The 14,629-nt window shown below is 38.1% G+C and overlaps 1 protein-coding gene across 2 annotated transcripts in view; it reads right to left on the minus strand.

The window, feature by feature from the left end:
* Positions 1–14,629, minus strand: part of PLS1 (plastin 1) — a 95,962-nt gene that overhangs the window by 21,709 nt on the left and 59,624 nt on the right. For both annotated transcript variants that reach the window (XM_037153426.2, XM_037153427.2), the window contains exons 7-10: positions 12,126–12,291; positions 11,903–12,045; positions 6,476–6,571; positions 3,170–3,362 (exon numbers count right to left, since the gene is read on the minus strand). In XM_037153426.2, the coding sequence (XP_037009321.2) occupies positions 3,170–3,362; positions 6,476–6,571; positions 11,903–12,045; positions 12,126–12,291 (598 nt within the window). The remainder of the gene's footprint in view (positions 1–3,169; positions 3,363–6,475; positions 6,572–11,902; positions 12,046–12,125; positions 12,292–14,629) is intronic.

Genomic DNA, 14,629 nt, shown 5'->3' on the forward strand with positions numbered 1-14,629 from the left:
TGAACTTTCCCCCAAGTGACACAATAATAAACATATTATAAACCACAGCTTGGTGCATGTGACTTGGGTTTACTTTTTAGTTGTTTCTCTATTACAATCTCTTATTTTGCTGTATATAAATTTTTTCCAGTAATAAGAATTTTTACATTATTTCCATTTCTGAAAATCCCAATTATGTTTTAAAATTACAAACATTAGTAGCATAAGAATTGTTTCATTTTTAATTAAAATAATATTTAAAGTTTGTTGAACCTGACAATATAGTGAATTATATTTAAAAGGACACTAAACTTGTATGTTTAACTGTGTTTGGTGAGTTTCAACGGTTCTCATTTCTTCCTATTGTTCTCAACTAATTGCACCATTACTGTCTTAATTTTTAATACCTGGTAAGTAAAACGGATTTTGTAAATTGAGCATTTATTTATTTAATACCATCTCAAGTTATCTTGGTAAATGGATGCCACAGCCAGCAGTGCTAGCATTTGAGCAACAGCCATGATAAGCATTGCGAAAACATGTGTATCTCGGACTGGAAACGCTGTCTGCATTGCAGACAACTAAAGCAATCTTAGAAGTAAAATCTTAATTCCTGATGTAAAAGACAGAAAAAAACTACAAAACATTCTTTTCATTTTCAGGATTAGACTGACATCGGCAATTGAAAAGTTTCATGAAAAGTAACAAATATATTAAACATAGGCTACTAAGAAGAAACAAAAAGAACTGCCATATTTAATGCTAAATGTGTTAAGTGATGTACTATATTTTCTTCTCCTACCTGACCATTATTGAGCACATACTGTATACTAAACTCTGTCATTCAGCAAAGGTCATTTTGACCCACTTTGTAATACTTTAGAATAGGTATTGTTATTCTCTCTTTATATATGAGAAAACCAAGGCTCACAGAGGTCACTCAGATATACAATGGTGGAACCACGATTGAACAAAGTATAATTCCACGGCCTGTGTGTTTTCCATCACCGCAAACTAATTCTAACATGGTCTCTCTATACATAGCCTATATATTTGGCTCAATTTCATATGAAGGTTTAATATTTAGTTGTGTTTTTTATTTTTTTAATTCCATACAGATAAAATTCTTTGCCAATGAGGACATACTAATATATGAAAATGGGATGTGATGAGGTCTAGCTTCAAAATTCATAAGGATCCATAAACAAATTTACAGAGGAAAAAAATTCCAATGACAGTCAGAGTCAAATACATTTTGGCAGATGTATCAGGACATACATAAATTCTAAATAGAGGTGATTGATAAATATTTCCCACGGTATCTTCTTATATAAATATAGCAAATACTAATGGAAATATTTAGCAATCTGATTCACACTGAAAAATTCCAAAAGCATGCTGAACACTAGCAAAAGAATTCAAACATTAAAAATAGGAGAACGAGCAAGTTGGAAAAGATATCTAGCAAGAATTTGGTGACTATAAAAAGCAGATCATTTTTAATATGCCACTCTAAACAATGCCTTCTAATGTAAGACGGAGGGATTTTGAAATTTTCCAGACTCTTAAAAACTTAACAGTCTTTCTTTTTACTTAATTTTTTTAAAGTTCTAATTTCTCACCTCAAGTTTCTCTGCTGAAAAATCTATTATCTATCTTCCCCTTTAATTATCTAAGTAGAGAAGATAGTCCTTACTCTATTTCACTGGATCTCAGGAAGAGTGAATTGAATTAAGTCATATGGCTCAGAGAACATATTTGTTAACTCTGAAACTTCTTTTGCTACTTAAAAACCCCTGTAATTATAAAGTGACAAAGACAGTGGAACTCTGGTTGTGGCAAAGAGACAAAGTTCATGAAACTGATTCTCCATTCTATCTCACTAGGGAAGAAAGGAGTAACGGGGGGGGGGGGGTGATGTGGGCAAACGAATGCTGAACCATCAAATCCTCCCCGCCAAGAAATCCCTGCTTGAGAACTTTTCTCCAAACCAGGGCAACTAGTGGGAATATTTTAGGACTGGCCCCTACCTCTGCCACCACAACTGCCACCACCGCTGCCACTGTTTGGACTTTGAGTTGATACTGATGTGGGTTTTGGTAGGTATGTGAGTGAGAGGGTGAGCATAGGAGGAGAAAAGAAGAGAAGCTGGAAAACAGACAAGGAGAAAGACCTAGATATTGAGAACGCATTTGTCATTAATGACAATTCATATATTGGAAGCTTCAATGACTGTAAGTGAAACATAGCTAAATAACACAAACTAATGCAAGTAATAGAATATAACTAGATCCTTTCAAAGATTACTTGTGATAAAAGACGAGTTTGTTTATTTATAGGAGAGGGGTAAAGGTTTAACATCAAATCGTGAACTCCATCGTCAATATTGTTTTCTAATGTGTTAACAACTACACTGTTCCATCATTATAGAAGGCAAATTAGGTGGAGAATTTATATAACTGAGCCTTGCTCCGCTATTCTAATTAAGTTTCATTTGTGTTTCTTGCTTGTTATCATGCATTCTTTAGGCATATTAAGACTGAAAAAAAACACAGCATGAACGAATACAAAAAATAAATATCAACCCAGATAGAAAAAATAAATGATACTAATAAAAAGAACATTCAGAACGAATATATTTATAGAGTATAAGAAAGTACTAAATACAGTACCTACATTAGGAGGGGTCAAATCTGCATTTCATGAAGCAAAATAGGAAAGTATTATAAATTATGAGACAGATAACAATAGCCCACACACAAGACAAGTATGAATATTGTAAATTTTTTCATGTACTCTAAAAAACATTAAAAAGAGAACAATACTAACATCAAACTGTAGCTTTCAAAGGAGAAAAGCTACAGATAATTATTTTTTCCAATAGATAATTCATTGTCCATATTCGTGGTGGAGTTATGTTATGTGGTCATTAAAGAGAATTTTTTTAATGTATGACAGTTTTCACTAACATCTTACAGAGAAGTGACAGACAAGTATAAGATTTACCCCAGCACTCTCTTTTAGCCAAAACCAACAACCACTTTCTTGAATTCGAACTTTTTAATGGATGCACATGCCTATACACAGTAAATTACGTCTCCCACCACACTCCCACACCCCTGACAGTGAAGTAGAACAAGAACATCAGAAGAAACATACACTGAATCAATTAAAGCCAGAAAGAACATACCTTCCAATAAATCCATATCAATGTCATTATCAGGTTTGCGCAGGCATGGGTATGTGTTAAAGAGATTAGCTACAAAAGCTAAATTAAGTTTCGGATTGCCTGAGACCACATCTGCAGGGGTAACAAACTGCCTGCAGCCCAGTTTATCTGCTTCTTGAAGCATGAACCCAGCACGCTTCAGGTCATTTTTCTCCTAAACAATGACAAAAAATAAAAACGGTCAAGATTAAACTTTTGATTGGCATAGCTTTTTATACACATATACAGGGTCTGGCAGAAGTAACACCTCATTGAATGTGGTTGGCAGGGTAATAATAAGGGTGTAATAATTTATAGTTTTAATTTAACCATACCATTTAAAATGTCCTATGCTGGGCTTGAGTGTGATATTGATATGTTACAGAATTATATGCTTATGACTTTGTAATAAAAGATTTTATAATAAAAAGGGGTGTTATTTGTGCTGGACCCTGTATATTTATATGCAATTACTCTTCTGGAAATATATTTAATAATAGCTCAAAATAAGGTCAGAATGTGCAGGAATTCCAAATCAACTTCCCCATTTCTTTTTTTTTTTTTAAGATTTTATTTATTTATCTTTAGAGGGGAAGGGAAGGAGAGAGGGAGAGAAACATCAATGTATGGTTGCCTTTCATGCGTCCCCTGCTGGGAACTGGCCTGCAGGGAACCTGCCTGCAACCCCAGTATGTGCCCTGACTGGGAATCGAACCGCGATTGTCTGGTTCGCAGGCCCGCGCTCAATTCACTGAGCTACACCAGCCAGGGCTCCCCATTTCTTTTAAGTCAATAGAGATAAGTCTGTAAGTTTTCCAGCTGGGATCAGAATAATATTCATCCTCATTGCCAAAATACCAAATAAAACTCTCAAATACTGCATCAGGAAACTCCTATTAATCAAATTATAGGTAACTTAATCAAGGCCATAGATTAGAGTGCCTTCTGGCTAAGAGGCTTAGTTGTCTCACCCATTATAGCCTGAATGATATTTTCAGTAGACTCTTTTTTCAATGAAAACAACTTGAGATATGTTTTAATTTAAACAATATTAAAATCAGAAACTACTTTTCACAATTGCAAAAACCCCAGAAACAACCCAAATGCTTATCAAAAGAGAGCAGATAAATAAACTGTTATATTCACAGGATGACACAGAAAAATATGAGTGCTTTAGGAATACGATGCTTAAAATAAGTACTAGAAATTTAAGTACAACATGATAAACATACAAAGCTAAAAAGTAAAATAATTAAATTTTGTAAGGAATACATTTGGTTGACAGAAAAGTACATATAAAAAAAAGCATAAGAACAACGAACATAAGATCCAAGGTAGTTATTATCATGTCAGGCAAGGCAGAGAGAAGGGATCAGGCAGAACCATGGAGCTAAACGCATGTTAGTGTCAGGGGCTCAGCTGTCTGGCTGAATTGAGAGTTCATAGAGGCTTGTTACAACCCCAAAACAAACAACTACAAAAATATTTAGTTCTCATGTTTCCTTGGGTTCTTCCAATTTGAGGTCGTTCCTAAGACTTTTTCACTTTCTACTTTCATGATCTTGACACTGGAGGAATACTGACCTACTTCTTCCCAGTTATTTTGTAGAATGTTCTTCAATTTGAATTTGTCCAATGTTCTCTCATAATTGGATTGATGGTATGTATTTTTAATATTTTTTATTGAGATAGAATTCACATCTCATAAAATTCACCATTTTTAAGTATATGATTAAGTGATTTTCAGTATATTTACAGAGTGGCAAAAACATCACGACTATTTAATTCTGGGACATTCTCATCCATCCCTGCCCCCAAAATAAAGAGTGAATAAATGAATGATCAAATGCATATGCAGGAACCCATGATAACAGCATATCATAAAGGAATTATGACTTATCTAATTCTGTGCACCAGACTTACAAGAAAGTAGAAATGTAAATAAAATCAGAGAAAGTGATAAGTTCAATGCTTTTAAACAATAATAAAATGTCAAAGGTAGACATCAACAAACCACAATATGTGACCTTATGTAGATCTTAATTCAAATAAACTTTTAAAAGAAAATCTGACATTGTGAGCCCATTGGAAATGTCAGTGTTGACTAAATATTTAAATGACACAACAGATTATTGTTAATATTTTTGGATAAGGTATTATGGTTATATTTTGTGTCTTTATCTTTTAGAAATACATATTGAAATACTTATTGATAAAAAGATATGATACCTAGGATTTGCTTCACAGTAACACAGAGGAGGAAGGAGAAGGCAGGTGATAAACATGAAAGAAGACTGACCACACGCTGATAGTTGTTGGCTGTGGTCCAGTAGGCTAGGTCCATTCACTTTTGAATACGTTTGAAATTTTACATGATTTTTTAAGTTCCTAATTTTTTGGACTCAAACTAATTTGCAAATTTACATACTTCTGCAATACTAAATTTCTTAGATGTTTCATTATAATAATGTGAAATGTAATTAAATAATGACTTAAGTTGCCTTTAAAACTAAATATTAGGGACACTGTACTTTAAGTACTTAGATTTTCACAGCAAGTATAGTCTGACCAGATTTTAATGTTTAGATAGAACCATCCCTAGTATTAACAACATACATTAAAGAATGGGCTTCCTAGGAATTGTGTTAGATGGATCCGGATCTGTATCAGCTCTTCCTACACCATAAACACAAGGAAGTGTCATCTTTTCTTTGGTGTATTTCCAAATATAATGTAAGTTGGAAGAACTCATAATCGATTGCTTAGCACTCTCATAATGGCTTGTTGCTACCTTTCCTAGTACACAATGACAGTCGCACAAACACCCTGTGGGTTCCAGCTGTGCTGCCCCAGGGAAAGTAGATGTGGGTTGGACACTCGAGGCTGGAATTCTGCAGTTCCCTTTCTTCATGAAAACCAGATGACTTGGTTTATTCCCTAAGCACAGAGATTTGGAGCTTAGGACCTGGAAAAACTTGAAAACCAAACTTCAAGTAGGGACTGAGGACACCACAGAGGATGCTGTTGACAACTGTACTCTCAGTTGACTGTACTCACTAGTCAAATCCAGGGATTCGGGGCAAGGGAAAGGGGGAATTACTGCTGGGTACAGCTTTCACTATGGGACGATGAAGAAATTCTAGATATGGACAGCGGTGATGGTTGCCCACAGTGAAAATATACTTAATGCCTCTGAACTGCATACTTACAAATGATTAAAATGGTAAACTTTTATGATTTATTTTACCAAAATCTAAAATTTTTTTCTTAATTAAAAACTCTACTCACATTAAATCCTGAAAGATCAATGGCAATAGCAGGTCCATCATCCCAGTCACCTTTAGGTGCAATCTGATTAAGCAGATGAAAATAGGCTCTTGAATCCTTCAAGGAAAGAAATGAAATAGGATTTTTAAAGTGAATAAAATCATCATTGGGAAAGAAGTACTCAAACTGAGGAAAGAGCTCCCATTTCAAAGAATGGAATGATAACTATTAACTTTACTTATTGCTTATAGACTCATGAGTACACTATGCTATTTTGCACTTCAGAGCTTCTAGCAACACTGTTCTCTACACTGGAATACCCTTCCCCACCTTTTTCATTTGTTTACATTGCCAAGCATCAGGTAAGGTCAGGATGAAGTGTTATCTTTTGGAAGCTTTCCCTATGACCACACTGTAATAAATCATCCAAAGATGAATATGGAAGATTGGATATGGAAGTCATATCCAAAATGGCTACCATAAGTCTTCCCCGTACATTTATACAGTTTCTCCCACTAAAAGTCAGTCTATTTGCATCCCCCTTTACCTCAGACTGGACTTCTGACTTGCTTTGACCAAAAGAATGCGTTTAAAGTGTTCTAGGGTCTCCAAGCACAAGTCTTATGAGCTTTTGCTTGGATTTTCTCAAACACAGCTTCCTCATAAGAAGTCCAACCATCTGAGACTGCCAGGCTGTGAGGATGCTCACGCTAGGCCTTTCTCTAGAAAGGCCTCCCAGAGAAGCAGTGAGTAAACAGTCACGTGACTGGTGGCCTTGCTGGCATTTCAGACCAGCAAAACTCACAACTGAATGCAGAGTCAGTGATCCCAACCAGAACCATCTGAAGCAGAATCACCCACCAAGCTGCACTAACCCCAAGAATCCTGAGAAACAAGTCAGTATTTCGGTTATTCATTTCTGAGTGGCTTGTTATACAGCAATAGATAACTGAAATATCCATCTGCCAGATGTGTTCTCTCCCAGTGTAAGCTTCTCAAGAGCCAGGTCATGGGATCCCCCATACCTGGCATAATGTCCCACAGGAAGGGTTTAATAAATATCCCACGAACTGAAGTTTAAAACAGAAGAGCCCCCTGCAGCCAGGAGGAAGGTGTGGAACTCCCCTCTGGGCACTGCAGTCCCCCTCCTCCCCCTGCGCCTCCCAGCACTCTCCGCCTGGGTGCCTGGGGTGGAGGGCTGGCTTGCAATACTGATCTTTTTTGGTTGGGTTTTTTTTTTTCATTTAATTGTTTTTCAATTACAATTGGCATACAATTGCATAATAGTTTCAGGTGTACACTCCAGTAATTAGACATTGGGTAACTTACTAAGTGATTACCCTGATAAACCTCATACCATCTAACACCATACGTAATTATTAGACTATTATTGACTATATTCCCCATGCTGTACCTTACATCCTCATGACTATTCTGTAATAACCAATTTGAATTTCTTTTTCTTTTCTTTGTTTTGTTTTTTTATTCTTTTTCTTTTCTTTTTTTTATTGTTTTTTAGAGAGTGGGGAAGGGAGGGGAAAAGAGAGAAAAACATGGATGTGGTAGAGAAACACTGATTGGTTGTCTTTTGTACATGCCCTGACTGGGGACCAAACCTGCAACCTAGGCATGTGCCCTGAATGGGAAATGAACCAGTGACATTTTGCTTTGCATGACTATGACCAACCAAATGAGCCATACCAGCCAGGGTGTTCTTTTTCATTTTCTTTTTAATCCTCACCAAAGGGTATGTTTATTGACTTTAGAGAGAGGAAAAGGGAGAAAGAAGGACGGAGAGAGACAAAGATAGAGACATTGATTTGAGAGAGAAACATCAATAGGTTGCCTCCCATCCGTGCCCTGACTAGGGACTGGACTTGCAACCAGACATGTGCCCTGACCAAGGACAGAACCCGCATCTTTTCTGGTGTAGAGGGCAATGCTCCAACCATCTGACAACTGTCAGAAAATCCTCTGTAACTATTTCTGTTTTGCTTGTTAGTATGATTTTTAGATTCAGTTGCTGATAGATATTTATTGCATTTTATTGTTCATACTTTTTATCTTTTTTTCTTCTTCCTTTTAAAGAAGACCCTTTAACATTTCATATAACACTGATTTTATGGTAAAGAACTCCTTTAGCTTGTTCTTGTATGGGAAGCTCTTTATTTGTCCTTTGAGTCTAAATGATAGCTTTGCTCGGTAGAGTAATCTTGGTTATGAGTCTTTTCTTTTCATCACTTTGAGTATTTCTTGCCTCTCCCTTCTGGCCTTCAAAGTTTTCATCAAGAAACCAGCTGACAGATATCCATCCCAATTTTCACCCAGCAGGCGTGGGTATGAATCTAGCCGATTCAGCATGTCCACCCCTCCTGCTTTATAAACCAATCTTTATGACTCTTCTCCTTTAAATCCCTAGTTGTAGGACTTCCATTCAGATAGATTTCAGGCAGCTTTGAATTATGGCTGTTTTGCAGTTTAGTTGCAATTTCGATTTGATTGTGGAAGGATTCAAGTACTACATTTATCTATGCTGCCATCTTGACTGGAAGTCCCAGATAACTGTCAATCCTTTGGTAAAAACTCTGGCATTATAGGCAACTGTAAATACACCCAAAGGGCAGAATTCTTTGGCCTTATACACAGTCACTGTGTATATGGGGTGGGCAGTGGTGGTAGGGGTGAGTTGGCGCTGACCCCACAGTCCACACATGATGGGTCTGTGGAGCAGACTGCTCTGAGCAGGCACTGCTGGACTGGAGTGAGTGTGGACCACAGTCCCAACCACTGCGATTACACTGTACTTTTGAGCAGGGGCTCAGCTGAGTCTCCCTATCACAGAAATAGAATGCTTTGCAGCCACAGCTGACTTCAGGGGTCCAGACTTTAAGAGTAACAGAAGATGAGAGTGCTTCATTTCTGCTGGTTAGTGACAAACCAGATTTACAAGATAAAAGGCAGCTTTCTGTAGAAAGGGGGGAAAACCAGAGCCCAACAGTGGAATGTTAATTATGTAGGAACCTGCTAAAATGCACTAATATCCGCAAGGTATTCTTTGATTTAATGATGGAAATTTGAGCCAGAGAGATTAAAGACAGCAAAGAAGAGAATAGAAAAAAGGAAAAGAAATGTTTAGCCATGAGAATCAAATAAACATGCTGCATTTTATAGTCAAAGCCCAAACTCCTTTCTTATACTGGTCATACTAATAAATGCTGTATAATGTATAAGCACTTCCACTGGAGACTCAATTCACTGTAACTACTTTAATATTTTGAAAATTGTTATCTATCACTAAAAAGCATGAATTGGAACTACACTGAATCTGTCACTTAAAAAATAAATTAATGTGGCTTCGCCAAGAAGCAAAGCTCCACCTATTTCATAATTGCATACATTTATCAAGGTCCTGAAAATAATGTATGAGCTTGTGTCTAAGGGCAGTCTCCCTTAAACTGTTAAAGAGATGAGATGCGGTGGGGAAGGGGAGGGAAAGCTACTCCCTCTAGTTTATTAAAGAGTTTTACTTACATCACTTAAAAATGTCTTAGTCTTCTATAGGAGTACCAGAAGGACAAGAGAGAGAGCAAGGGATTGAGAACCTATTTGAAGAAAAAAATGACCAAAAGCCTCCCTAACCTAGAAAAAAAATGCACAAGTCCAGGAAGCACAGAGTCCAAAACTAGATGAACCCAAAGAGGCCCACTCCAAGACACATCATAAGCAAAATGCCACAGGTTAAAGACCAAGAGAGAATCTTTTTTTAGAAGATTTTATTTATTTATTTATTTATTTTTAGAGACAGGGAAAGGGAGGGAGAGAGACAGGGAGAGAAACACTGATGTGGGAGAGAGAAAGCAGGGACCAGGCCCACCACCAAGGCATGTGCTCTAACCAGGAAAGGAACCAGCAACCTTTTGCTTTGCAGGACTATGCTCACCAACTCAACCAACAGCCATGCCAGACAGGGCCATAGAGAGAATTTAAAAGCTGCAAGAGAAAAGCAGATGATGACCTACAAGGGAGCTCCTGTAAGACTGTCAGCTGATCAGTGATCTCTCAACAGAAACATTTCAATCCAGAAGGCGTGGGCATGAAATATTCAAAGTAATAAAAAGCAAAGACCTTCAACCAGGACTTTACCCAGCAAGGTTATCACTGAAAACTAAAGGAGAGCCCTGAGTAGTGTGGCTCAGTGGGCTGAGCACTGGCCTGTGAGCTGAGGGGTCACTGGTTCAATTCCTGGTCAGGGCATATGCCTTGGTTGCAGGCCAGGTCCCTGGTTCAGGCACATGCAAGAGGCAATGGATTGAAGTTTCTCTCTCATGTGGATGTTTCTCTTCCTCTCATTCTCCCTCCCTCCTCCTCTCTGTAGAATTAACATCAAGCGATCAAACTCGAGTACAGTGCAGAAATCCCGTACAGTGACACACACCAAACGTCAGGCCTGTGTCTCACTGTGTGGTGTGCCCCCTGGACGACTTCCAGCACATGACTCGGGATGGGGAATCTACCACTCTCAGATTTTTCTTTTCTTCTTTGGAACGGAGCTAAAAGTCGAGCCACAGAGATTTGTTTTCTTTTTGTTCAGTTCCAATTTCACTAAGCCAAAGATGTGTTCAGGCATTTCAAGTAACAGATGTGTATGTAAAGCTAACAAAAACAGGTTCTTTGGAAACTCAACTTCTCTAGATATTATACCCAAGTCTGTGGTGTTACATGAAAGCAGACAATGTCACTTCAAAGAGAGAGATTGTCATCTAGGCCATTATGGCAAAAACATAACCTGACTGAAGGTGTTAACATATCTAAAGAGAAAACATGAATTAACGTCAACACTGATTAACCTGAAAAAATTACAGAGAAGAAAAAGTCACAGGGACCCAAGCTGGCAATGCCTTTCTGGGCAGCGACCACGGGAGTTGTTACTGGGCAGACTGAATGTCCCAGTTTCCTTGACAACGGTCTCCCAGCAGGGGGAAGCACTGCAGCGCCTGTGGCTGACAGACCTGCCCGAGGACCTCCTTTCCTCCACTGATTCCCTGGGCCCTCAGATAATGTGCTTCCCTAGGAGCTGGTCATTGACAAAGTGGCGGTAAGAGTGCTGAACTGGTCAGGCCCACATGGGCCTGCAGTCCAGCAAACATAAATTCTCAAAATGACTGTCGCTTTATAACTTAGTACACCTGTGGAAGACAAAATGCAACAAAATGCTTTAATCTGCTAAGAAGCACCTCCTTCCTCTCACAGCCAGTTGTACTTATTAAAAGCCCATGAACCAGTATTTTTTAAATGTAAGATTTTGTAATTAGCATTCCCAGACAAATGCAAAATTTCACTTCTAACACTGTGCCATTGTGAATTCAATTTCCACTCAAATTTAAGTTTGCATCCCTTCTGTTTTCACATTCTATTCTATGTGACAAACTTGAACATTAAAATGGAAACCTTGATGTCGTGGCTGAAGTTGCTGATGGTATGCCATCCTGCATTGGTCAAATGGTAGTTCACCCACCGCAGCAGTAACTCCTCAGGAGAGAGCTTCATCAGCTCCTCTAGTTCTTCGCCTTCATTTAGCAACGCAATCAAAGCTGAGGGGAAAACACTGAGATATAAGTACTCCTGTAGTAGGTATATGTCAATGAAAAATAAATTTTTTTTATGATCATACCTTCATTCCTGGAAATCTCAATATCCGCAAAAAGACCAACTTTGATGATCTGCCAGAGAAGTCCCAGGACTAAGTGGGGCTTTCCTTCTTTGAGGTCCTGTGCACCAATGTTGACCACCGTACAACCAATGGCCGAGGCAGAATTCAGGGCGAGGTTTAAATTTTCCTGGAGTGCCACACACACACAAAAAAACCCAAAACCATGAGGAACTACTTTTCTAAAGTCTTACCAACAAGTTGTGAAGGTAAATAGGAAACAATGGATTGTGAAATTTCAGTTCTTTCAATGTAAGTAATATTTAAATAAGCAAAACACTACTACTCAAAAGAGAAATTCCATGGTTTTAACTATTACCTCTATATGCCAGTGACTTTCAAATCCGCACCTTCTCCCAGCCCCACCTCAAACTTGGTATGTCCAAAACCGAAGCATTCTTCCTTGCCATGGTTGCCTGGTCTTCCTCTACTTCCCTGTTAAAACTGTTTTTTCTTTATTTCCTGTCTCAGTTGGTAGGACCAACATTCATTCCTGCCTGCTTTCTTCCTAAGTCAGAAATCTGAGGAAATCCTTGTTTTTCTTTGCCTACCACTTCCAGTCATCAAAATCTGCCAATTCCACCTGCTTAATACCTCTGGGCATTGTCAGCGCCTTTCCCAGGTGTCTTTATTCCTTCCTAAAGCCCATCTCCAACTGCCAACAATCCATCTTCCACAACACTCTGCTATCAGGGATCTCGGTAAAACAGAAACCTGATGGAGTTACCCGGCTTTAAAACCCTTCAAATGTTCCATCATTCCTACTATGTCCTCTCACTCACTGCATAGGACCTTTGAACTTGCTATTCCCTCTGTCTGGAACACTTTCCCCCAATATCCCCAAGTCCTTTAATATTGTTCAAATGTACCTAAGGGCCTCCTCTAATTACCCTACACAAAACAGCAAGCACCACCACAACCTCTGATGACACTCTTTCCTACTTTACGCCTTTGCATTCTCTGACATATTATATACTTATATGCTTATTATTATATCTCCCCAAGTTAGAATATGAGCTCTATGATAACAAAGGTTTTTGATATGCTTGGGGCTGTTTCCCTGGTACTTAACGCATGGTATATATTCAATAAGTATTTACTGAATAAGTGGATGAATGGGTAAGAGTGATTAAAGGCATGGAGGGAAATAAGAGGGTCAAGTCCAAATTCATACTATGACAACAAACCCCTTATCTGCTAATATTGGACTCTCGCCTCATCTCCTAATATTCCACTTATACAGCCCATGCTTCAGCCAAGATAGAAGGTCCTTTGGAGCTCCCAAGACAATGCCAGGGCTTTGCAGGTAGTTTTTGTCTAACTGCAGTAAACAGTAAAACTCAGTTTTGTCTCATCAATGGGTCATGTTGTTGATACATGGGGAATCGGCTTTTGATGTTAATTTTATTCAAAACCATTGGCTTTACGGGTAGAGCAAATGACTTATAAGTAATTAGCTTAAAAATGGATTGAAAGGAAGAAGCTAAAATCTGCATCTTTGAATAAATGGTAGTTTCTAGTTGGTAAATACAACATTACTGCCCTACTGGTATGTAGGGAACAGGACAACCACTATTGTCTAAAGCCAATTTCAAACATCTTAAGAACAAGAAGACACAGGAGAACCCCATAAAGAGGTTGTTCCCCAAGTCGTAACATAGACTACCGCCCTGAGTGCTCAGCCTTCCTTCCTGAAGACCCGCGTTGGTGGGGAGAGACCAGGACAAGGGGGAATCTCCACCACGGGGACATGCGAGAGCTGTGGTTCCTCCTTGAGTTTTGGTGTCCTAATCTGTAACACAGAGTATCTTCACAGAGATGCTAACAAAGACACAAACAAACACAGCAGTTTAACTCGAGTCACCCACCCGCTCTCTCCATCTTCTCTGTGCACCACTGAGCCATGTCTGAGATACAGCCCACTCTACAAGGCAGAAAAATTTCCACTGCTGTTTCAGGTGGCTTCTCGTGTGCCTTCTATTTTGATTAATTAACTATTTGATTTTTTACTAACTATCTAAGTATTGCACACTTTCTTTCAATTCATACCAGTTTGCATATTTTTATTTTCCATAAAGTTTCAATTCGAGTTCACTTTTGTTAATGATCTTTAGAGCGCTGCGTTATACACTGATTTGGTCAGTACGAATAAAGGCATTATTTGTTATTCAGATTTCATCATTTGATATATCACCACTTTTACTTCATTTGGAGCACCCAAATGGGATCTATGATTTCCCGACTTTAACTGTAATTGTACTTAAGGTGAAATTAATGTCATTTTTTTTGTGTGTGTATATAAGTATACATATGTAAGTATAAAATATATACAGATATACTTTGTATGAACATGAATATATTAATTACAATGGAATTTTTATGTGTTATAATGAACAGATTTATATTCTTATACCCACTCTTGTTAGTTTCCTGACTTTTAGGCCCCTAAATCACTAGTCTGCTTTTCA

Source organism: Artibeus jamaicensis, unplaced genomic scaffold (genome assembly GCF_021234435.1).
Source record: "Artibeus jamaicensis isolate MK-2021 breed Jamaican fruit bat unplaced genomic scaffold, CSHL_Jam_final contig_466, whole genome shotgun sequence".
In the NCBI taxonomy this organism is placed as follows: domain Eukaryota; kingdom Metazoa; phylum Chordata; class Mammalia; order Chiroptera; family Phyllostomidae; genus Artibeus; species Artibeus jamaicensis.